Here is a 23,560-nt window from a genome sequence, read left to right as displayed (position 1 = left end):
AACAGCTCATTTGGTTACATCTTTTACCCATATTGATGGTTATTACTGAAGGGGATTCATAGAAGGTGGAATCTCATCTTTGAGGACTCAGATGTAAAAAAAAAAAAGTTAAAAAAAACCCCACCCAAATCTATATTTTCCAGAAATATGACCTGGACTCTAGACAAGTGTGTAGGAAGTGTTTCTGGGATTAATGCCAGGGCTGGGGCCCAGCTGGTAATCAGGGGAGGCTTTCTGGAGGCGGTGAGCTGGGTTCGGAAGGAGAGCTAAGTTGAAGGGGAGAAGTAACAGGAACGCTGCTCCTTGCCAGGATAGGTCGTATAGGTCATCTTCTGTTGTCCTCATAACACCCTGGGTAGTGAGCAGTTACCACCAGGTACAGGTGAGAAAAAAGGTCCTCTTAGAGGATGCAAGCAATTTGCTCAAGATCACTGGGCTTCATGCTTTATGCTTCTATGCAGTCTCAGGCCTTGTTCACACTGATGAGAACACCTGAGGACAGGACAGGTGAAGTCCCTGCGCCTATGGTAGTGATGTCACAGTATGGGAATGACAGCCCTCAGTCTGTCCTCAAAGGCTACACTGCCCAAACCAAATAATAGGCTGTTGGATGAATTTCTGAGTGTGGAGGCACTAACCACTGAAAAGACTTGGGACAGGACCAGCTTTGGGGAAGGGGGGTGTACTGCACCTGAGGGTTTCTCTGGAGCAGTGGCTGAAGGGGAGGAGTGGAGGTGGCTCTGGTTTTTAGATTCAGGAGTCACTATGTCAGGCCCAGCACACTTCAGCCTGGAACTCACTCTGGATTCCATGTTCCCTCTGGCCAGCCACCAAGGGAGGACTGTCCTTGGCATGGGTTTGCGAAAAGATCTGAGGTTGAGTTCTGCTCTGCTGTATGACTTTGAGCAAGCCTGCCTCACTCAGCGCCAGCCATGATGTGTCTTGTTAAAGATGGAGTTTAATGCTGGTGGTTCTCAGGGCCTGTGGGTTTTGAGAATGGCCTGGAGGCGGAAGCTTAGGGTTGAGGGATGAGCTTGGGGATGGAGCTGTGTCCAGGAAAGGAGAGCCTCCTTGTGGACAGCCAGACAAGAGGTGGAGATCTGGTGGCCTGGGTCTTACTCCATGTATTTTTACACCCCACCCCCCCCCCCCCGTGGTATGGGGAGCAAACTCAGGACCTTGTCCTTGCCAGGCAGGTGCAGGGCCACTTATCTAAATCCCTGGCCCTACATTCCTTATCATTGCATTTGCTTCCTTTCACTTTTCAATCAGTGACTTCCTAGCCAGGCATGGTGGTGCTTGCCTGTAATCCCAGCACTTGGGAGGCTGAAGCAGGAGGGTCACCATGAGTTCAAAGCCAGCCTGAACAACACAGCAAGACCCTGTCTCAAAAAAACCCCACCAAAAACCCAGAAAAACCCAACAACAGTCAATTCAGTGAACTATTCACCTCTCAAGGCCCAGTTCTAGTATCCTCATCTCTATGATACTCTTGGGAAACTGCTGCCCCCAGATTCTAGAGCAGGGTGCTTAAGAGATTGGGAGTTGGGTAGTATTTGATTTTTTTTTTGGTACTGGGGATCGAACTGAGGACCTTGGGCTTGTAAGGCAGGTGCTGTGCCACTGAGCTACATCCCTGGCCTGGTAGTATTTGATTTTATGGCTACCTTCTTCTTGGGTAGGGGCATCTCAGTCTCTTTAGCTTAGGGTCTGGACCAGTGTATGTAACGGCAGCAGGGTTCCCTCTGCTATGGGATACATCGATAGACAAGTCTGGGGATCTCAGGAAAAATGTGACAAGGTTATGCTCTGCTTATCTCCACTCAGCTGCTGTTAAAGGATGGGCATTGTCAGGGCCGGGGATTTGGCTCAGTGGTTCTGCTGTCTGCCTTGCAAGTGCAAGGTCCCAAGTTCGATCCCCGGTACCAAAAAAAAAAAAAAAAGGATAGGCATTGTCTGCCTTGGGTCCAGAAAGGAGACGCCTCACTCATTTATTTCACAAATACTAAGTACCTATTATGTCCTGGGCACTGTCCTGGGGATGAACAAGAGAGATAAGGAGGTTTCAGTCCTCATGAACCAACCTTACAATTTGACCATGTTGACCAGATGTTGAACAAGTAATTAAAGGTCAAAAAGTGATCAGAGAGAAAGCACAGGAGTCTTCCAGGGCGATCAGGGACGGCTTCCCTGAGGCGGTGACATTTGATCTAGAATGCAAGGAGGAGAGGAAGCTGGGGTCCAGGGTCTTGAAGCACAGAAGTCAAGCAGGGTGCTTGCTGGGGGCTGGGGCCAGCGGGTCCTTTGGGGTCAGTGGAGCACAGGGAAGGCTATATTTCAGTATTTGGATACCCTGAGGACTGGAGCTGGCTGACTGGCCCTCCCCTCTGTCCTGCCCAACATGGGGGCTGCACTGAGTGGCTTTGGGCATAGGTGATCCAATATGGGTCCCCGGGGCACAGGCATCTCTGGATCTTAGGTGCTCAGTGTTGATGGCCAGAGATATCACAGGGAGCTCTCATTGTACATACAAGTGGGCAGCTGAGGCCTAGAGGAGGGAGTGACTCATTCAAGGTCACACAGTGGCCAGCCCTAGAGGCAGAACGGGAGCCCACACCTGCCAGTCTGATTCCAGCTTCCTTACTCTTTTGTTGAAACTTCAAACAGGAGAAGCCCTTCCCAGAGAGGTACCTCTACCAGGGGTGGGAAGAGCTTGGAAGGGAGGGAGGCCAAGGGAGCCTTCTCTCCTGCCCCTGCCTTCCCTCCCTTAACTCAGACACCTTCAGGGCCTTCTAGCTCTCTTATCCTTCTCCTGGAAATTCCCCACAGGCAGGGAGGGCCCTCAGTCAGTGTACTCTCCCTCACTGCTGAACAGGGGTGGCCGAACCTTGTGGCCAGAAAAATCTACATGCTGTTCTCAAGACTCAACCCACGGCAGAGCAGAGCCTTCCCTCACCACCTCCCCCCTTGGAAATCCCCACTCCTCAAACCCTCAGAGCACTCTCAGCTGCTCCTAGCCTGTCACATGTTGAAGAAAATGAATAGAGGAGGTATTGTACATTGTTTGGGCCAAAGTGAGAGTGATGGGGTGGGGAGAGCAGGTACACACACCTTCTATGTACAGACCCCAGGCCCACCTCAAGCTCCTTGACTGACCTGGGGAAGGAAGGAGGTGAAAGCAGCTTCTTTGGGCAGGAGTGAAATCTTCCCCCATCATTCTCCCCCACTGTATACGCTTATTGCTCCAGTCCTGGGGGCTGGTTCGTCAGAGGACTGTCAGTTCCACTCACAGTGTGGCCAGCTCTGTGCTTGGTGTGGAGTGGCCATAGAGACAGCTCACCTGCACAGGCTTTCAACCTGCATCTTGGAGCTGGGCATGGTGGTGCCGGGTGTTATCCTAGCCAGGACCACTGCAAGTCCAGCCCAGCCTGAGTAATTCAGCAACTCAGTGAGACCCTGTCTTAAAATAAAAAATAAAAACGGGCTAGGGATTATAGCTTGGTGTGAATGCCTTGGGCTCACACCCCAATACTGCAAACAAAACAAAACAAAATAAAACACAAAATAAAACAATCCAATCCATATCTTATGGCAAAGTGCATGACACCCATGAGGTTCCTGGGGTTTGAGGGGAGGCTGACCATGTAGGGCTTCTATCCATGTAGGATGTCCTCTCCTGCATATTTCCTTTTTTTTTTTTTTTTTTTTTGGTTTTTTTGAGGCAGGGTCTCCCTTTGTAGTTCAGTCTGGCCCTGGGATCACAGGCATGTGCCACCACGCCCAGCTGTCCTGCATATTTCTACACTTGATCTTAGCCAAAAGGCCGAGAAGCGACTGGATATTTCTGCACCTCTGTTCTCCAAGAGGTCAGACAGCACCAAAGCCTCATCTTGCAGTTCCTGGAGTTCTGGTCCATATGCCTTCTCTACCAGCTACTTCTTCCCCCTAGCTGTACCCTGCCTCGTAAGCTCTGGGCTGTGGGTAATACTCCTCATGCAGGCACTACCTTTGAAATGAAAGTACTTGGGTGCCATTATCCCTTCCTCCTCCAGCCACCACCACCAGTTATAAGTGTCACTATTGCTTCTACAGTGAGTTTGCAAGCCCTACCATCTCCACTTTACTAGTTGCTAGGAAACACACATGGGACACCTAGTGTGTGTTCAGCCTGGGATTGGCAAGGAGTGAGACAGTCTGTACTCTGAAGAAACTTTTCTGGTTGGAAAGGTGGATACCGACATAAACTTACATGTTGAGGAGAGCCATGGATGGTGTCACACAGGTGCTGGGGAGCTCTAGGGTGTGATCAGAGGGTAGCATTAGTGCCTGTGGACGCACAGAGAAGTGAGTCAGGGAGGGGAGGTGTATTGAGCAGAGTATTGACCAGAGCCATGAGGATGAAGAAGCATCTTCCAGGCAAAGGTGGAAGAAGAGACAGCAGGTGTGAAGGCTTGGAGGCATACACTAAGGGAGTAGCAAGCAGTTTTGTGTGCTGGAGCTCTGAGAGGAGGGAGGATATGATCAGAGATGAGATTGGCCTGGCGCGCAGGTAGCTGTTACACATTCCAAATATCCTGACCCTTTCTCACTCCATTCATGCCAAGGAATTTGGTCTTTTCCTCTGGATGCTCCCTCTGTTCCTTCACACCACCTGTCCCCTTTATGGGCATCAGTTTCCCCGTCTGTAAATGAAGGGAATTAACACATTCATAATGGGGTTATAATTCAGATGTCTACCTGCTGGGCGGCTTAAACCACTCATGGTACATGCATGACTGTCTCCTTGGGTTGGTTTTTATTATCAGAAAAAGATGAATAAAGTGATCAGTTTGTACCACCAGTGGTTCAAGTCTCTCAATGGGACAGTCATGCACATTTCACTCGTGGTTCGAGCCAGAAGGAATGTGCTAGCAGATCTCCATGGTCTCTCCCAGCTTTGCCACTAAGACCCTCTTCTCTTTGCAAAGCAGAGACTGGGACATGCAGCTTGGTATACAGAGTGTGGTATTTTCTGGGCATGAAAAAATGCCAGACTTTCTGGGATTTCAGTGTTGTCAACTTTAGACTCTTAGCAAGAGATGGGTCTCAGGGAGCATTGTGATCAGCTTTGATGCTCCCAATTTGCAGGCAGGGAACAGGTCATCCTGGAACCACTGGGCCTAAGAGGCAGCATGGTGTAGTGAAGGGGTTTGTCCAGCTGGCAGAAAGGATTAACATATGGAGAGCAGTGCTGCCCCTAGTTAGAGAGATGGTGAAGGAGAGGCACTGCCTAGACTGTGGGGCCTGGACAGGTTCCTGGACAGGTTCCTGGACACATGAGTACCTTGAAGACACAGAGGCAGGAGAAATGGGGAGGGAGCCTAGAAGGTTTTCAGAAGAGGTAAGATTTGGTTTGGGCTTTGATAAAATAAAGACTTGTGTAAGGTGAGATGAGTGAAGGGCACACAACTCCACAGATGCATGAAGACATGGGTGGTTTCACACATGTTTACCTACAAGCTCCATTATTTACACACTGCAGACACACACACAAGCACAAACCAACTGTAGATATAGACACATACTCAAGGAACACAAGTGCAGTCATACTGATATATAAAAGCGCACTTTTTTTTCAGGGCTGGGATCAAACCCAGGGCCTTGGACGTGATAGCCAAGTGTTCTACTACTGAGCCATACCCCCTAATTACATAGGCTTTTTTTGTTTTGTTTTGTTTTATATTTTGGGATACTGGGGATTGAACCCAAGGCTTTCACACTGAGCTACATCCCCAGGCCCAACTCCTTTTATTTTTGAGACAGGGTCTCACTAAGTCAATAAATTGTCCAGGCTGGGCTAGAACTTGCAATCCTCCTGCCTCAGCCTCCCAGAGTGCTGGGATTACAAGCAGGTGGGATTACATGCCTGGCTTAATCCAGTCTTATAGACAAACATATTTAAACATACATGCACACAGGTAGACTGTTACACATTAAAATACATAAGTCAGTGACAGTTAACCACCCAAAGATGGTAATTATTACATAGACAAGGGCTGGGGATTTAGCTCAGTGGTTCTGGTGCCTGCCTCGAAAGCGCAAGGTCCTGAGTTTGATCCCTAGTACCAAAAAAAAAAAATGACATAGACAAATACATAAAAGCACACATCCAGTCAAGAGAATAGGCTCAATTACATGTATGTAGTCATAACACAAACCCACATGTTCAGAGACGCAAATATCTACAGGGCTACACCACTATACAGTCACATTCAAGGACACAAATATACACACATCCAAATACTGCCCTCCTTCAAGGTCATTTGAAGACACAGATACATGAAGAGGTGGAGGCATGGAGCAGTGGGTGCTGGAGTCAGTCTGGATTTGAACCCTGGCTCTGCAGCTTAATGCCTGTAGACTTTGGGCCAGTCAGGTAACTTCAAGGAGCCTCAATTTCCCTGTCAGTAAAATGGATATAATAGAAATACCTACCTTACAGAATTGTTTTGTGGGTGAAATTAATGGATCAAAGCAGACAGCACAGTGCCTGGCACAGAGTAAGCATTTAAAAAAAAATGCCACTATTATTCTGTACACCACAATACAGAAAGAGTCAGTTCGATGCATTCGTACACACAGGCAGAGGAGATACACACATAGGCACGTGACATTCACTGAGTGGTGGCTGGTGGGCCACAGCAGCAGCAGGGCTCCAGACCCCCAGTTCTCCGTTTCACTGGAGGTGTTAGAAAGGGAGCTCCTGAGCCGGAAGAGCAGGTCATCAGCTTGCCCCACCTGGCCCTGCCTATCCTTTCATGGAGCGCTCCGGGCGGGGCGGCTCAGCCGGTCTCCCAGATCCCGGGAGGGGCGGAGCCCATAGGACATGCGCCAGGCCCCGCCTTCCTCCGGGTCCGCCCCGGCCTAGCCATTGGCCGAGAGTGCGGGGGCGTGGCCGAGCTGGGGCTGGGGGCGCCCGCGGTGGACATCCCAGCGTCTCGCTGCCTCCCTCCAGGGCCTGCGGGCCCGGTGGTCGGGCTGGCAGGGCCGCGCTCGGGTTCCCGCGCCAGCTCCCGCGCCCACCATGGGCAACTCACACCACAAGAGGAAGGCCCCCAGCGGTCCTCGGGTCCGCAGCTTCTGGCGCTTCGGGCGATCGGCAAAGCAGCCCGCAGGTAGGGGGTGGGGGTGGGGGCGGGGCAGGCTGGGAGGAGGGTCTCCTTGCGGCAGCGGTCGGTCGCCTCTGCTGCTGCCCCCTCCCGAGGCCTGGTGGGCGTGAGTATCGGGGTGCCGGGAATCCCCGCCCAGACCCCACCCCTCACATGCACGGGAAGACACACGTACACACCGATATCCCCCGGTCGGGCACACGGATATGTTCACATTTTACATGGTCGCACATACACAAAACACACACTTAGATGTAGGGACATGCGGAGACAAAAATCATTTACACAATCCTACACCATCGCAGTAGGACGCGCAGATCCAGAGACACAGGTACATGCACCGATGCATACGGTTTACATGGCCACACGAACTACACCCACGCGCAGATTGAGACACAGACACCCACAGCAATCAGGTCGGGCCGCCCAGCATGTTAGGCACACAAATGGACACGCAGGTTCACAACTGCACAAGCAGCCAGACTCCTCAGGCTTGCTCACAGGCAGACCCTAAAGGCACTCACACACACACACTTGTTCCTCAAGCCTTAGCCCCCAACCGGCTGAAAGTTTGCAGGCGGGTGGGGAGACAAAGCTGGAGGGGTGAAGCAGGAAACCGGGGGCTGGAGGCTTGGGACCGCCTCCATCTGGCGCGACCGGGAGTCGGACTGGTTCTCTGGGCTCCCTCCCCACCCCCACCGCGCCACCGCGTCCTTTTCTCACCCCCCCGCCCCCCCGCAGGCCCCGAGTCGCCCCGGCATCTCCCCCTTTCAGTGCAGCCACCGGGCTGGAACGCAGAGTCCCTTCCCTGCGGCCTGCGGGGTCCCTCCGTGGGTCACATTCCTCCTTCCAAGGGTGAGGGGTAGGGAATGGGGGAAGCCTCCACCCCCAAGGTTGGAAGATGGCATTCCTGGTTTTCCCCAGCGAGTACGGCAGTTCAAGGTGTTCCCAAGAGTCCCAAGGGATCCTGGAGGAGGGGCTGTCCACGGGTGCCTGATTTTCTCACTTTGTAAATACAGAGGGGGGAGGGGCGAGGTGGCGGATCCAGAACTCGACGTCCCCAAGATAGGGGGTCTTCGACAGTGGCAGGCACCCTAGGGCTATCTTCTGGTCCGGGAAAAGGAGACTGAGGAGAGGTGGGGTAGAGGGTGCTTTGCTGTGGTGGGAGAATCCACCCGTGTAGCCCAGCATGGCCCACATTCCTAGAGATTCAGCATGGGAGCCTGATGAGCTCATCCCTCTATCAGCCCTCTACCCGAGGGGCCATGGGAAGAGCCTGGGCTGGGAAGGAGGGGGGTCTGTGTTTTCAGTGTGGCTCTCCATAAGCGCTGGTGACCTTGGGCAAATTCCTTTCACTTCCCTGGACTTTCCTGGCTCCTAAAGGGGCTTGTCTGTGAAATGAGGGAAATTTAATGTAGGTGACTTCTTGGGACCCTTACAATTCTGGCTAGCCATTTCATGGATGAAGAGACTGAGGTCTAGAGAAAAGGACTTTGTCCAAGGTCATTTGGCATATGGAGGTTTGAGCAGTAATAATGAAGATCACCAGTAGGAAAAGGGTTAAGTTCAGGTAAGCTTTCTGAGGATTCCTCAGAATGTGGGTGTTGCTGAGAGACTCCAGTAGTCTCCTTACCTGGCAGCCCCGAGTCTTGGATGTGCCCACCTGTCTCCTTCCAGAATTTGCCCTGAGCCAGTAGGGCTGAGGTTGGGCTTTGCATAGCTGATGGCCACTATGATCTGATGGCTTCCTGAGAACCAGCTGTCAGCCTGGACTTGTGACTATTTATGATGGAGGAGAAAGAAAAAGCGGCTGTGTTTACAGTCTCATGTCTGCTGGCCCTTGAGAAGAGACCTAGGACTTCTGGCAACCCTTGTGTACATCCAGCCCTGCTGCGACTTGGGTGTCAGCTAGGCTGTAAAATGTTCCTAAAACACCAGAAAGCATTGTCAAGGCAACACAGAAATGTGGGGACTGGGGAAAAGTCCCGGCTGTATATTTAAAGCGTCTGGGTTGGAGTCACCTTTTGAAAACTGAGGCAAAGGTCTTAATTTGGTCTTTGCATGATTGAAATTAGGCCTGAATTGTTTTTCTTCTCAGTACCAGGGATCAAACTCAGGACCTTTCGAGGCAGGCTCAGTGCCACTGAGCCAAATCCTTGGCCCCCTGAATTGTTGATTAAATGAGATAACACAGCTCGGGATTTGTTGCAACAGTGGGATATGTTCTCAAGTAAAGATAGGCGAATGGGGCTGAGCATAGAGATTGGAGAGAAAAGTAATTGACATTCCTTCTTGTGCCTGGAAAGAGAAGAGATTCTATTGTTAATGTAAATGATAGTGTCTTTGGTTTTACTTATCTTGAGGATTCTAAGGCCTCTTCACTTTTGCTGTTATGGGCCCAGGTGTGGGGTTGGAACTTTAGGACTTATTCATTTGATTATCTTGTCAGAGGAAGACAGCGGAAAGGGGCCCGAGAGGACTGAAGTCTACGGGCCATAGCCACTGAAGGTGTTTGAGCAAGGGAGGAGCCCACAGCAGTGGTGTGTTGGGAAGATGGCTCCAGGGCCAGGGCAGGTGCAGACAGGACAGGTTGGAGGTGGGGTGGTGAGAGTGGAAGCTCAGAGACTATTGCAGTAATACAGGGGAGAGGTGATAAGGTGAAGGCTGGGGACAGGGTGGGGACTGTGGGGTGGAGAGGAGTGGCAGCTACAGAGACACTTTGGAGGAGGCAGCAGTATTGACAGAACCTGGGATTAATCAGATGTTGGGAATAAGGACCCAGTGCTGTGAAGGTGTGGTACTCTAAGCCGGCTTGGCTGGGGGTGGGGTGGGGGAGGATGATAGAGATAAAAATAAAGCCCTATGCTAGCTCTTGTTGTGTTTTTTTTTTTTGTTTTTTTTTTTTGGTACCAGGGATCGAACTTGGGTACTTGCTCTTGCCCAGTAGGCAGCGAAACCACTGAGCTAAATCCCCGGCCCTAACTCTTGTCTTTTGACAGTCCAGCAAGCAAGAAACTGATCTCATATCATAGACGTGAAAGCTAGTGCTCAAGGGAAATGAAGTTACTTATATACGGCCACATAGCAAGGCTGAATTGTGACTCAGAGCCAAGCCTTGCTGGGTGTGGTGGTGCACCCCTATAATCCCAGCACTCAGGAGGCTGAGGCAGGAGGATTGCTTCGAGTTTGAGGCCAGCCTGAGCTACATAGTGAGCTCAAGGCTGGCATAAATTACAGAGAGAGAGACCCTGTCTCAAAAAACAAGACAAAACCAAAATCACCAACCCTTCCTGGTCCTGGGGGGAAGGCCTGTAATTCTAGCTACTTGGGAGGCTGAGGCAGGAGTTCAAGACCAGCCTAGGGCTGGGGATTTAGCTCAGTGGTTTCCTTGCCTGCTGTGCAAGTGCAAAGACCCGAGTTCAATCCCCAGTACCAAAAAAAAAGAGACCAGCCTGGGTGGTTTAGTGAGATTGTCTCAAAAATTTAAAAAAAGATATATACCTCCAGCCCAAGTTATACCTGGAGGGTATTTATCTTTTTTGGGCTGGAGGTATGCATCTTTTTTTTGTTGCTGTTCTCGGTACAGAGGCTGGAACTCAGGACCTTGCGTTTTTGAGGCAGCCTCGGTGCCACTGAGCTACATCCCTGGCCCTGGAGGTATACCTTGGTGTAGTGTGCCTCTGGGTTCCCTGTCCAGTATTGCAAAGAAACAAAAAAAAAAAGGGGCTGGGGATGTATGTAGCTCAGTGGCGCCACACCTGGCAAGTGCAAGGCCCTGAGTTCAATCCCTGGTACCAAGAAAAAAAAAAAAGAAACAACAAACAACAGCAATGACAACAACAACAAAAAAATAAAAAACAAACCCACAAAACAACCAAATACTCCCTGCCCTAAACAAAAACAAAAACAACCAATCCTGTCTGATGTTGCGTGCCTATAATCCCAGTACTCTGGGAGGCTGAGGTAGTAGGATCACAAGTTTGAGCCCAGTTTGGACAATTTAGAGACTTAATGAGACCCTGCCTAAAAATAAAAAAGGGCTGGAGGTCCAGTTTAGTGTGAAGCCCCTAGGTTCAATCCTTCATATCCCAAAAAAGAAAAAACTGAACCAAGCTGTTGAGATTACAAAGCCTGTGCCTCTAACCTGTTCAGGGATAGATGGATGACTTTCATGTTATGATTGTGTGTCCTACAGGTCCTCTGGGCAGAGAAAGCCGAGGCCCTGGGGGATTTGGACCCTGTAGTAGCGGTAGTTGAAGACTAAGCATTGAAGCCCCCAAGAGTCGGTGGGGGGGGGCGGGGCGGGGAGCAGGTGGGAAGGGAAAATGAAGATCTAAGAAAGAGTTGATCCTTGCCTGGATCAAACGCCTTTGGAGGGTAGAGAAGGGTCAAAGTGGATGGGGCAAGGCTTCTCCTATGCTGGAAAGACATCATAACCTGCTGGGGTTGTATTTAGCTTTTTTTTTTTTCTTGGTACTGGGGATTGAACTCAGGACCTTGATCTTGCAAGGCAGGTGTGGCGCCACTGAGCTAAATCCCTGGTTTGGCTTTGGTTCTCAGGAATTCAACCTTCTCCTCCCCTGGCTTTGGTTCTCAGGAATTCAACCTTCTCCTCCCCAGACCAGCAGCTGGGTCTGGGCAGTTTGGAGAATGGTGAAGGATCTGAATTGGGAGCCCAGTGAGAAGAACCACCCACCATCCCACCCCCTTCCAGTTTCCATGATGTGTTGTATCCTCAGTTTTACACACAGGGGCCTCCTTATTGGGTTTAGTATTCCCATATTGCATATGAGAAGATTGAGTGAAGGAACTGGTGGATTCAGGCTGTTTGGAGTCATTTCCATCCTTCTTCATGGTAGATAGGAAGGGCCTAGGATCTTTGGTAGGTTCCACAGCTTGGAAAAGGCCCTCCCCACAACCTGCCCCCATCCTCCCCTTCCTTTGGGGGAGACTTGTGACCCACTGTGTGATAACTGGACTTGCTTGTGGGAGCCCTGTGTTTCCAGATAAGGGCCTTGCCTATACATCTTTGATCTGAAGGGTCTGCGATAAGGTGAACACCCTTGCTGCCCAGCCCTGGATCCTAAGTGGGGAATCACCATACTCCTTTGAGGACCAGAGTTAAACATACAGAGGGTGTCAGAGATCATTTCTCCAACTCTCCCATAGTACATGAAGAAACAAAAGGGCAGTGTCTGGCTGAGGGTCAAACTGCAGTTAAAAGGCAGCAGAGCACCAACCTAGGATTTCTGACTATCAAGGCAGTGAGATATGTGTGGTCTGGGCCTGCAGTTCCCTTCCCTCCCAATCCAAGTTAGGACTGCCAGATAGGGGGAGGTCACTGAGGAGAGATAGGGAACTGATGTTAAGTGTCCCTTATCAGGCCTTATCTTTAATGGTCCTCAACTCCACTTGAGATTGGAGGAGAGCTCCAGAAGTAGGTGGGATGGCATGGGAAGAACATAGTTTTGCAGCCACTCAGAGTGGAGCTCAAGTCCTGACTGTCATGACTAGCTGCATGACCTTGGGCAAGTCACTGAGCCTTTGGAGGTGCCTCTGTGTGGAGAGAAGGATTTCATGAGACTGTCTGGGTTAGTGAGACTAATGGGTGTCCATCAGTTGGCCTTCAGTAAATGCTGGTTTGTTGTCATGACGTTTTAAGTGGAAAGACTCTTTCTCTGCCCCCATATCCTGGACAGGCAGAGACTTGCTCTGATACAATACTTTTTGAGTTTATACTTGATTACATGGTTTTCTTTAGGTTCCTCAGGTACTCTGTGAAGTGGGTGTTTGTCCCGGTTTACAGAGGAGGAGACTGAGGCCCAGAGAGGCTGATTTATATTGTCTTAGGTCTTAAATCCAGACCCCTTGATTCCTGACCTTTTTCTCTTTTGATTTCATGGTGGCTACCTCTCTGGCATCCATAAAGTGGGGATAATCATGCCTTGAAGGAATAAAAGAAAGAGCTTTGGAAATTCAGAATTGTGCCCTGGCTGAAAGGGATTATTATGTCATTGACAGGTGAAAACGCTGGCCCGGAAACTCATTATGACATTTATTAATATTGTTCTAGCTAATTCCTCCCTGCACTACTACTGCCCATTCCTCCAGGGCACCCTATGGGATGATATCCTCCCCACCCTGCTCTGAGAACTCCCTGCCTCCCCAGTATTTACCTTAGAACAGGCCTGGCCTGTCAGCTCTGCCCTGGACAGGGTGGGGCTGAACACTGAGGGAAGAGAGGGGGATTCTCCTTCTGCAGAGGTGGGGTGCAGAGGTCCCCATTCTTTGGTTAGGGAGAGACTGAGGCTGTGGCCCCCTTTACCCACTAATCTTTACCCACTAAGGCATTTGGAGTGAGACCCAGGTCTAAATGTGGGATCTGCCACTCTTTCTGGTTGGGTGACCTTGAGCAAGGCTGTCATTTTCCCTTGAGACTCCTATGAGCTTTTGTAAAAAGGAACCCTCACCCATGCCTTTTAGGTAGTAGAATAAAAAGTGCTTCCACCTGCAAGTTTGTTATGCTCATTTCCCTTTGTCTTGTCTCTCTGAGATAAAATTCTCATACATTCTTGGTTCTGCCCCTGGCTCTAGAATCTGTGACCTGAGGAAGCCCTGGCACCTCTGGGTTTCCATTTGTTCACCTGTACATGAAGGGTTCAGATAAGGACCTCTGAACACCCTCTTTTTTTTTTTTGGTACCAAGGATCGAACTCGGGTCTTTGCGCTTACACAGTGGGGGGCAAAACCACTGAGCTAAATCCCCGGCCCTGAACACCCTGACTCTTGGAGGGCTGGCCAGGGGAACTAGAAACAGGAGCAGGGGGCAGATACGGGGGACTGGCTTGGTTGACTTGGAGGATTCCAACTCCTGAGCAAGGCCACCTGGACAGCTGTGCCCTCCCCTCCCATTCCTGTCCCCTGAGTCAGGCCTGCCTGGTTGCCTGTGGGTGCGCCACCCCCACCCCTTGCTCTGGAATGGGGCAGGTTGAGGCCTCACCCTGTGGAGGTTGTTGCCAAGACAGTGCAAACGCATGCGCACGATCCCTCTTGGATTCCTCCCTGTCCCCAGGCTCAGGAAAGCCCCTTGATGGTGGGTAACAGGCACCTGCCTTCCTGTATGGGAAGCCACTTAGGGTGTGCAGTTGGGCTAGTGGGGGGGTCCTTTGTGGGTGTGTGGTCCTGAGAGTACTTACCTGTCAAAGTGGCCTCAGTGAGACATTCTGGGGTTTTTTTTTGTTTTGTTTTTGTGCCAGGGTTTTGGTATGTAGTTCAGACTAGCCTTGAACTCACTATGTAGTCTGGGCAGTCCTACTGCCTCAGCCTCCTGAGTGCTGAGGGTGTGCCACTATGCCTTGCTTCAGTGGGACGCTGTGGAGGGGAATGCCTGCCCATGGACTGTGTTTGAGCTCTTGAGCTGGCTTGTGTGTCGCTTCCTGGTGTGCCTTGTACAGTGAGGTTATGGCCAGGGGCTGGGTGTCATCTCAGCTCCCGGAAGCCTCCTGGCTCCCGCAGGTAGAGGTGACTCAGATGGAGGTGACTCGTGTATACAGTGAGCTTCCCTCAAGCACGTCGCCCCAGGCAGCACCTCTGAACTGTTCAGAAGTGGAAAGCCCTGGAACAGACAGCTTTGGGCAAGGTCCTTCCACTCTCTGGATCTCAAGTTTCTCTGTGAGGTGCCCTCCCCCAGCTGAGACTCTGCTTACTAAGTCCCCTCCAAGCAAGCCGCAGGTGTATAGACCTGTGCTTGGGGTGGCCCAGAGTGGCAGTTCTGGCCAGGCTGTGGGTGGGAGAAGGAAGGGTGTTGCTAGGGCAACCAGGTGTTATCAAGTCTGAGAGCCTTGGTTCTGGCTAGGGAATTTGCAGCTGTGGCCCTGACTGCCAGTTCTGGTCTGAGGAACAGGCAGATGTTCCCCCAGCCCCAATTTAGTGAGAGCGCAGCCTTTTGTTTCCCTGCTATGGTGAAGATGAGGGTGACTGACCTGTGTGGTGAAGGGCTCCAATTTTACAGCCAGCCAGAGCTGGGGAAGTAATCTAGCTCCCTAAGCCTTACAGGTCCTCTGTCTGTGAGGGCAGAGACAGTGTTTTGCTTTCCACCAGTACCTGGCACCGTGCCTGGCAAGGATTAATCACCCTGCAAGTGTCGGTCTGCTGCTCTTTTTTGTTAGTGTGGGACTGATAAGAAGACTGGCCTAAAAGGGAGAAGATTAGGGCAGCAAGAAACTTCCAGTTTGTAGGGATGGTGGAGTCTGTGGACTCCCTCTTCAGCAGGGAGGTCAGGTTTGCAGGGTCATAGTGAACAGAGTATGTCTTCTGGATTCAGGTGGAAATGCTGCTATTGTTTATATAGTGGAGGCTAGAGCAGGCAGTGTCATAATGTTTGCCCCCTGCAGGTTTCCTCATCTGTAAAATGAAGATAAAAGTGCCTACTTAGGATTGTTATTTACAGTTCTGTGATGTATAATATCCAGCTCCACAAACTCTGTTCTCCAGAGAGGGAGAGTTAAAGCCCGTGCAAGGTGTGCAGCAAACGTGGAAGGACCTGCAGAGGGGTCTTGTAACTTGGGAGCCAGTGTGAATTCCTACATCCCTGAGGACTTGGAGTTGCAATGAGGGAGGGGTGTCTTCAGGTGAGTTTGAGGTACAGCATGTTATAGTTCCTTTCCTCATAGTCTCACCTCCTCTGGGGTTTCCAGGAGAATCTCTTGGTAAAAGTGCTACTACCCAGCTGAAACCCTCATTGATCGACCTCCTGGAGCTCTCTGAATATAATCTACTCTGCCAAGGCCTAGGGGCCCCACCTGATCTGGCTCCTGCCCTCCTCTAACCTCACCTCCTGCCATTCTGTCCTTCACTCAGCATATTCAGACACACTGGCCTCCTTTCTATTCCTAGAAACCCACCACTCTGCCTAAATGCTTTTATACAAGCCCTTGCCTGTCTAGAAGTCTCTGCCCTCTCTACCTGCCCTGGCTGGCTCCTCATTATTTGGGTCTCAGTTCCAACATCCTTTTCTGCAGTACTGGAGATTGAACACAAGGTCTTCACACTGAGCTATATCCTCAGCCTTTTATTTTTTTGAGGCAGATCTCACTAAGTCCCTAAATTGCCCAGGCTGGGCTAAAACTTGATTTTTTTTTTTGGTACTGGGAATCAAACTGAGGACCTTGCACTTGCCAGGCAGGTGTGGAGCCACTGAGCTACATCCCTGGCCCTGGGCTAGAACTTGAAATCCTCTTTCCTCTGCCTGTCAAGATTGGCTGCATTATAGGCGTGTACCACCATGCCTGGCTACAGTGCCACAGCTTCTTAGTCTTTACTACCTAATGCCTCATTCATATATTATTTATTGAACTCCTAGCATGTGCTAGACACTAATTTAGGCTCTGGGCATATACCAGTAAACAGATAAAGTTCTCCTCTTTTAGCTGTAGTCCCTTGTACTAGCTTAATATTTGCTGACCAAATGAATGGATATGGCAGTCTCATAAGAGGAGGTTGTGACTTGTGTGTGATGCAGCATGAGCAGGATTTGAACCAGGGCCTGACACCCCTCCCAGTACCACACCCTGCAGTGCCCTGACCTTTACTGACTTTGCTGTGTCTTTGCCCATTCTGTTATCCTTGCCTGGTGATCTAGCACATCAGTAAGTCATAGAGTGGGGCCAGCAGGAAGAAGCCCAGGCTGGGGGAGCTGGAGGTCTGTGTTGAGATGGTGCCTGTGGTGTGTGACCTGGGACAGTTCTTTATGTTTCTCTGGTCCTCTGATGTCATGTTGCCAAAGTAGGAAGAAAGTCCTTGGGACCCGTGGGGTTGAACACACATATGAGGGGTTGTTACCACCAGCCACTTGATTCTGTGCCGGGCATCTCCTTGGCTTCCCAGTGTGTACTGTGTCCCTGACCCTCCAGGGGCCTTTCACAGCCTGGCCATGTCCACAGGTAGCCCTGGGCTCCTGCCTGCCTGCTCTGTGAGCGGAGTCCTTCCCCAGGGAATTACCTCAGCAGCCAGGAGGACTTGGGCACCATGCCAAGTCTGGTCTGGCTGCCTGTCCATCTACCATCTGGTAGCTGGGACCCTTCCCTTAGCCCTAGTTCCTGAGTGTTTAGGCAAGGACTTGGGGGCAGAGTTAGTGAACCGCCTCTAGAATTGAGTATCACCCCCCCCCATAGAACACCCATAGTCTCCGGCCTCAGCTTCCTTCTTCTGTCCCGGTACCCCGTGTCGGGGCGGGGTTGGCGAGTGGGCGGGATCAGTGGCAAGGTGGGAGGAGAACCTGGAGCAGCCCTTCCCCCTCCTCTGCTCGCTGTCTGTGCGGCGCCGTGAGGTGGCGGTCGGGCTTGGTGCTGGGCTGGGTAAAGGCATTGTCCTGTGCTCGGGGACGTTAGGGTGGGGGAAGCTACCCAGTGGCGCCCGAAATCATGGTGGTTTTCCTGGGCCGCCACCTCCCAGCGCTGCTTGAGCTGTTTAAAAAGAAGGGTAAGTGGGTGTGGCTGGGGGGAGGGGAGGGATCCCCGACAGCTTCCTTTGCTGGACCCTTGCATAGAAGGGGGGATCTCAGCCAGTCAGAGCAGTGGCGTGGGGGAGGGGGCTAGTAGCGAGGCCGGCCTCTCCTGTCCCGCTGCCTGCCTTTGTCCAGCCGCTTTGTTGCTACCTTTGTCTGGGCGCTGCTTGGGAGGATGAACCCAGGTGTCTCTGACCTTGAAGCCCGCGGCCCTCGGGGCAGATCGCCTCCTTGGCAGGGGTAGCCTCACTTTACTGGGTACAGCCCAGTAGCCCAGTTTAGGGAGAGGGGAAGTCCCCTCCTAGTCATCCCAGCAGATGGGAAAGGATGCAATGTGGGGAGCAGCAAGAGAAAGTAGTACTGCTGGAAGTTGAGGAGCTTGGTCCGAGGACCGCGTTTAGAGGCCTGGTCTGGGTTTTCAGGCCAGGATTCAGACAGTAAGGGGCCACAGCTTTCTGGACTTTTAGACACCTGGGGTCCCTTTTGGGAACTCAAAGTTTAGTCCTGGCTCTAACTCCTATCTGCTGGATGACACTGGATAACCTTAGGCAAGGCCTGTCCCCGTTGAGCTCCCTGCCTCCTCCCTTGCAACAGCAGGATGGGAGAGAAGGTCTGAGATCCACTGAGGTACTTGCCAGCTCTGACCTGGTGGGGTTCTGGTGGCTTTCCTGGGACAGGAGCTCTGGCTGAGGAAGGAGGAATGACAGGCATCTGAATGGAGACCCTGTTCCTGGGGCGTGGCCCTTTAAAGGGCTTATTTTGTTCCTGCCCCTCTACCAGGTGCTGCCAAGGTCACATGATGCTCCTCCTAGTGCTTTTGCTTATGTTGTGGGTTTCATTTGGGGGAGGGGGGCTGCCAAGTGCTGACACAGCCCCATCCCCAGGATTAGATGACCAGCCCCTCCAGGGCGGAGCCTGTAATGGGATCCTCTGTAATTGATCCTTGGCTGCTCTGCACCAGGGGCCAGGGCCTTGGGAGAGGGCATACCTAGGACTGTAACCCCAAGAGAGGCCTCGCTCCCTGGCTGGGGTGGAGGAGCTTGGATTCCTTCTCTCCCCTACCCATCCCTCCACAAAAGGGTAGCCATACATATGGGTGAGTAGGGGGCCCGAGAGGTTATATCCTTAGTATGTTCTTCCCTCAGGGTTTCCTGGGAGTCTGGTTATAGCCCCTGCCAGCTGCCACTCCTTCCTGGTTTTCAATGGTATCTTCTCCCTGGGTCTGTGCTGTATGAAAAGGGTGGTTTATTTTCCTTTAAAATTAGGCTTGGGGTCTAGATACAAGAACTGTATTTTCTGTGGCCTGTTCGTGTACTAGGGGTGTCTTGTGTGAGGCCCTGAGTGACATGTGGATACAAAGTTGTGTGTACACTTAAATACTGTGTGTGTACATACAGAACGGGATCTGTGGGTGTTGTGTGGGTATGTGAAGGCTGGGTGTGGGTACATATGTGGGCCTGTACTCATGCTGACTTGTATGTCTACATCTCAGAAGCCTGTGGGTGCTGTGTGCATAGACAGTGGGTCTGTGTGCCCTGTGTACAGTGCCTTTTGTGTGGCTCTTTATGTGGTGTGAGTACTCAGATGTGTGTACCCTTCGGTATAGTTTGCATGTGTATTGTGTACCCAGCAGCTGTGGGTTGTGTGTCTGGGCTGGGGGAAGTGGACACTGCATGTATGTACAGGGGCCATGTGCGGTGTGAGGACTGTGGGTGCCTTTGTCATGGTGCCTGTGCATCTTAAGGGCCCACAGGCCTTTAGACCTCACTTTCCTTCCTCCATTTCACTAGGCGCTGCCAAAGCTGAAAGTGACAAACGTCAGAGCGCAGGGCCCGGCCGGGGACCAGGGTTTGTCGTGGATGAGCACCAGGACAATGTCTTCTTCCCCAGTGGGCGGCCATCTCACTTGGAAGAGCTGCACACGCAGGCCCAGGAGGGGCTTCGCTCCCTGCAGCACCAAGGTAACCCTGCCCTCCTCTCCTCCAGTGTTGCTCTCTTGGCTGAGATTCAGGGGCTTATGCCACATACCCTTCTGGTGTCTTCCAGAAAGACAGAAACTGAACAAGGGTAGCTGGGACCATGGAGACACCCAGAGCATCCAGGTGAGCCCTGCCCCCCAGCTCAGTCCTGACTGCTCTTCCTTCCCTATTTGACCTCTGGCCAACATAGCTTTGTATGTTGCTGGGTCTCTCTGCTTCCTGCATCATCTGGACTGAATGATCCTGGGGGCTCATCCAGGGATTGCGTTAGCTCACGTCTGTGTGATATTGGGAGGAATCTGTGAGTCAGAAGTTCCAGCAGGCAGTCCTCAGTAGGCAGCCTACTCAGGCCGGGGCCTGCTCTCCTTCTCCCCCCAACAGTCCTCCCGCACAGGGCCTGATGAAGACAGCATCTCCTTCTGCAGCCAGAATACATCCTACACGGCTGAGAGCACCACGGCTGAGGATGCCCTGTCCATCCGCTCGGAGATGATCCAACGGAAAGGTATCTGCTCACCAGCTGAGATTCTTGGACAGGGAAGAGGGTGGCGGGGATTGTCATGTCCCAGCACCTGCAGCTTCCCTTTTTCCTCTGAATACAGTGTTCTTCCAGGCTCTGTGATTCTGTGAATTCAGGAGATACTATCCTCTGTCCTCTTGGAGATTCATAATGCACATTCACTGTAAAGTAGGACAGTTAAGAGTTGAGAAACCTGTGTTTGAGACTTGATATGCTACTTAGCAGCTGTGTGACCTGGGGCAAACCCTTAACCTCTCTGAGCTTCTGTTTAATGTTCTATAAAAAATCAAAAGATAATAAGAGCACTTACCTTTTTGGAATGAATGCCAAGCTCTAGCATGCTGATATAATAATAGTATATTTACTAAATAATAAGCATTCACTAAATGAAAATGGTCATTGTTGCCTAGTAGTAGCCTTCCAGAAAAGTTGCCTCCAGAGCTGTTATTAATATCCCATAAAAGTAATGCTCTGCAGAACATGGTGAGTCCTTCTGTACTAACTGGTTTTTTCCCCCTGTCCCCCTCTGGCCCTTAGGATCCACCTTCCGACCCCATGACTCATTTCCCAAATCATCTGGAAAGTCAGGGCGCCGGCGGCGGGAGAGGCGGAGCACAGTGCTGGGACTGCCGCAGCATGTGCAGAAGGAACTTGGTGAGTCTTGGATTAGGCAGGCTGCAGTGGTGGGTGGGGAGTCCCACCCAGACCCTCTCTGCTGACTGCTTCCTCCTTGTCCACTCCAGGCCTGCGTAATGAGCCTGAGGCATCAGGTACTTCTCGGCCTCCTGGTCCATGGGCTGCTGTCCGCATCCCCACGGTGGATGGCCATCCAGCTGGCCTGGCCTTAGGGACAGGGGTCCGGGTGTCCCTCCAGGCCCTGGAAGCAGAAGCAGAGGCTGGTGCGGATTCAGAGGCCATGCTGCAACGTCACATTGACCGTGTCTACCGTGATGACACACTTGTTGGCCGGTCCACTGGGGCCCGGCCCCCACCACTGACCCGGCCCATGTCCCTAGCAGTGCCAGGACTGACAGGAGGGGCTGGGCCTCCAGAGCCCCTGAGCCCAGCCATGTCCATCTCACCCCAGGCCACCTACTTGTCGAAGCTGATCCCACATGCTGTGCTGCCACCCACAGTGGATGTGGTGGCCCTGGGCCGCTGCAGCCTGCGCACACTGAGCCGCTGCAGCTTGGCCTCAGCCAGCCCAGCCTCCATCCGTTCACTGGGCCGCTTCTCCTCAGCCTCCAGCCCCCGGCCCCGCAGCCGCCATCCTTCTTCCTCCAGTGACACCTGGAGCCACTCTCAATCGTCCGATACCATCGTGTCTGACGGTTCCACCCTCTCCTCTAAGGGGGGCTCTGAGGGCCAGCCAGAGAGCTCTGTGACTAACAATAGTGTGGCACCGCCATCTCAAGGGGGCAGTGGGAGGGGCTCCCCTAGTGGGGGTAGCACTGCCGAAGCCTCAGACACAGTCAGCATTCGGAGCAGTGGGCAGTTGTCTGGCCGGAGTGTGTCCCTACGAAAGATGAAGCGCCCTCCGCCACCGCCCCGCCGGACCTACTCCCTCCATCAGCGGGGCTCAGCAGCACCTGATGGGCCCTTAGGGTTGCCTCCCAAGCCCGAGCGGAAGCAGCAGCCACAGTTGCCCCGGCCACCCACTACAGGTGGGTCAGAAAGGGTCGGGGCAGCGCCCTGTCCACCCAACTCAGCAGGTGGCTGGGTGCCTGGCTTGTCTCCCAGTGGTTCCCGGCGCCCCCCACGCTCCCCAGAACGGACACTTTCACCCTCCAGTGGATACTCGAGCCAAAGTGGTACCCCCACCCTCCCTCCCAAGGGTCTGGCAGGTACCCCGGCCTCCCCAGGCAAGGCCCAGCCTCCTAAACCAGAGCGTGTCACATCCCTTCGATCTCCTGGAACCTCTGTGTCCTCTTCACTTACATCTCTGTGTTCTTCATCCTCTGATCCTACGCCCTCAGAGCGCTCTGGTCTACATATGTCAACCTCCATAGGTGATAGGTTTATCATACCGCCTCATCCCAAGGTGCCAGCCCCCTTCTCCCCACCTCCCTCTAAACCCAAGACCCCAAACCAAGCTGCCTCTGCTCTGGTTGCCCCTCCCATGGTTCCTGGGCCCATCTCTACCACTGATGCCAGTCCTGAGTCCCCTCCTGCTTCCCAGACATCCCTGACCCCACCCCAGGAGTTTCCTATTGTCCCCAAAGACCAGTCACCCCCGCCATCCCCACCTCCATCCTATCACCCACCACCACCCCCTAGTAAGAAGCTGGAGGTGGTTGAGGAGGCCCCACCAGTCCCAGAGACTGCTGAGGAGCCCCTCTTAGACCCCAACTGGCCCCCACCCCCACCTCCCGCATCTGAGGAGCAGGACCTGTCCATGGCAGACTTCCCCCCACCCGAGGAGGCCTTTTTCTCTCTGGCTGGCTCTGAGCCTGCAGGCCCTTTGGAGCCCCCAGAGCCTGTCAGCTCTTTGGCTGCTTCCCTTTCAGCTGCTGTCTCTGTCCAGAGCCAGCCCCAGGGTACCCCAGAGCCGCCTCTGGCTCCACCAGTTCCACCTCCAGCCAGTTCTGTCCCCCAGCTTCTGGCCAAGCCCCCTCAGGAGAAGGAGCCAGTGGGCAGCAGCAAAAGCAGTGGGACTTCCAGGGAGGATGCAGGTGTGCCTCTGGTCACGCCCTCACTCCTGCAGATGGTGCGGCTGCGCTCTGTGGGCACTCCCACAGGGGCTCTGACCCCACCATCAGGGCCATCAGCCCCCCAGAAGCCACTCCGAAGGGCCCTATCAGGGCGGGCCAGTCCCGTGTCTGCACCCTCTTCAGGGCTCCATTCTGCCGTCCGACTTAAGGCCTCCAGCCTGGCTGCCAGTGAGGGCCTCAGAAGTCCCCAGGTGAATGGAGCACCTGAGGCACAGCCGAGGTCTCCCCAGACCCCTGCCTCCACGGCCAGCTTCATCTTCTCCAAGGGCACTAAGAAGCTGCACATCGAGCGACCTGTGTCCCCTGAGGCCCAGGCTGACCTCCATCGAAATCTGGTGGCTGAACTTCGCAGCATCTCAGAGCAGCATCCACCTCAGGCCGTGAAGAAGCCACCTAAGGCTCCCCCACCTGTGGCCCGAAAGCCCTCTGTGGGAGTTCCCCCACCTGCTTCCCCCAGTTTTTCCCAGTCTGAGCCCCTTACTGCTCCTCCCACCAACGGGCTCCCTCATGCCGTGGACAGGACTAAGGGGGAGCTGACCGAGAATGGAGGTACGCAGCTGGCAGGCCCAGAGGAGATGAGTCCCCCAGGCTCAGGTACAGTGGTTAGCGGTGGGCATGGGTCCTAACACTGATGGTGGGAAATAAGTATCCAGAGTCCCACCACTGGGGATTTCCTCTTGGAATTTTGACTTTGGTCT

The 23,560-nt window shown here is 52.8% G+C and overlaps 1 protein-coding gene across 4 annotated transcripts in view; it reads left to right on the top strand.

Moving 5' to 3' along the window:
• Positions 1-23,560, top strand: part of Nhsl3 (NHS like 3) — a 29,260-nt gene that overhangs the window by 3,275 nt on the left and 2,425 nt on the right. The window contains exons 1-6 of one of the 4 annotated variants that reach the window (XM_004850875.4): positions 1,172-7,154; positions 19,443-19,613; positions 19,699-19,754; positions 20,013-20,136; positions 20,689-20,805; positions 20,895-23,456. In XM_004850875.4, the coding sequence (XP_004850932.2) occupies positions 7,064-7,154; positions 19,443-19,613; positions 19,699-19,754; positions 20,013-20,136; positions 20,689-20,805; positions 20,895-23,456 (3,121 nt within the window). In that variant the 5' untranslated portion in view covers positions 1,172-7,063. Of the gene's footprint in view, positions 1-1,171; positions 7,155-11,473; positions 17,628-19,442; positions 19,614-19,698; positions 19,755-20,012; positions 20,137-20,688; positions 20,806-20,894; positions 23,457-23,560 lie in introns of those variants that run through there. The other 3 variants (XM_004850876.4, XM_087215363.1, XM_004850874.4) reach the window with 3 other exon arrangements.

The sequence above is a fragment of the Heterocephalus glaber genome, unplaced genomic scaffold (assembly GCF_053883595.1).
Source record: "Heterocephalus glaber isolate CG9 unplaced genomic scaffold, H.glaber_assembly_v1.0 deba00001452, whole genome shotgun sequence".
Lineage (NCBI taxonomy): Eukaryota > Metazoa > Chordata > Mammalia > Rodentia > Bathyergidae > Heterocephalus > Heterocephalus glaber.
The sequence above is the reverse complement of the archived record's forward strand: the minus strand, read 5'-3'. Positions and strand labels throughout refer to the sequence as shown.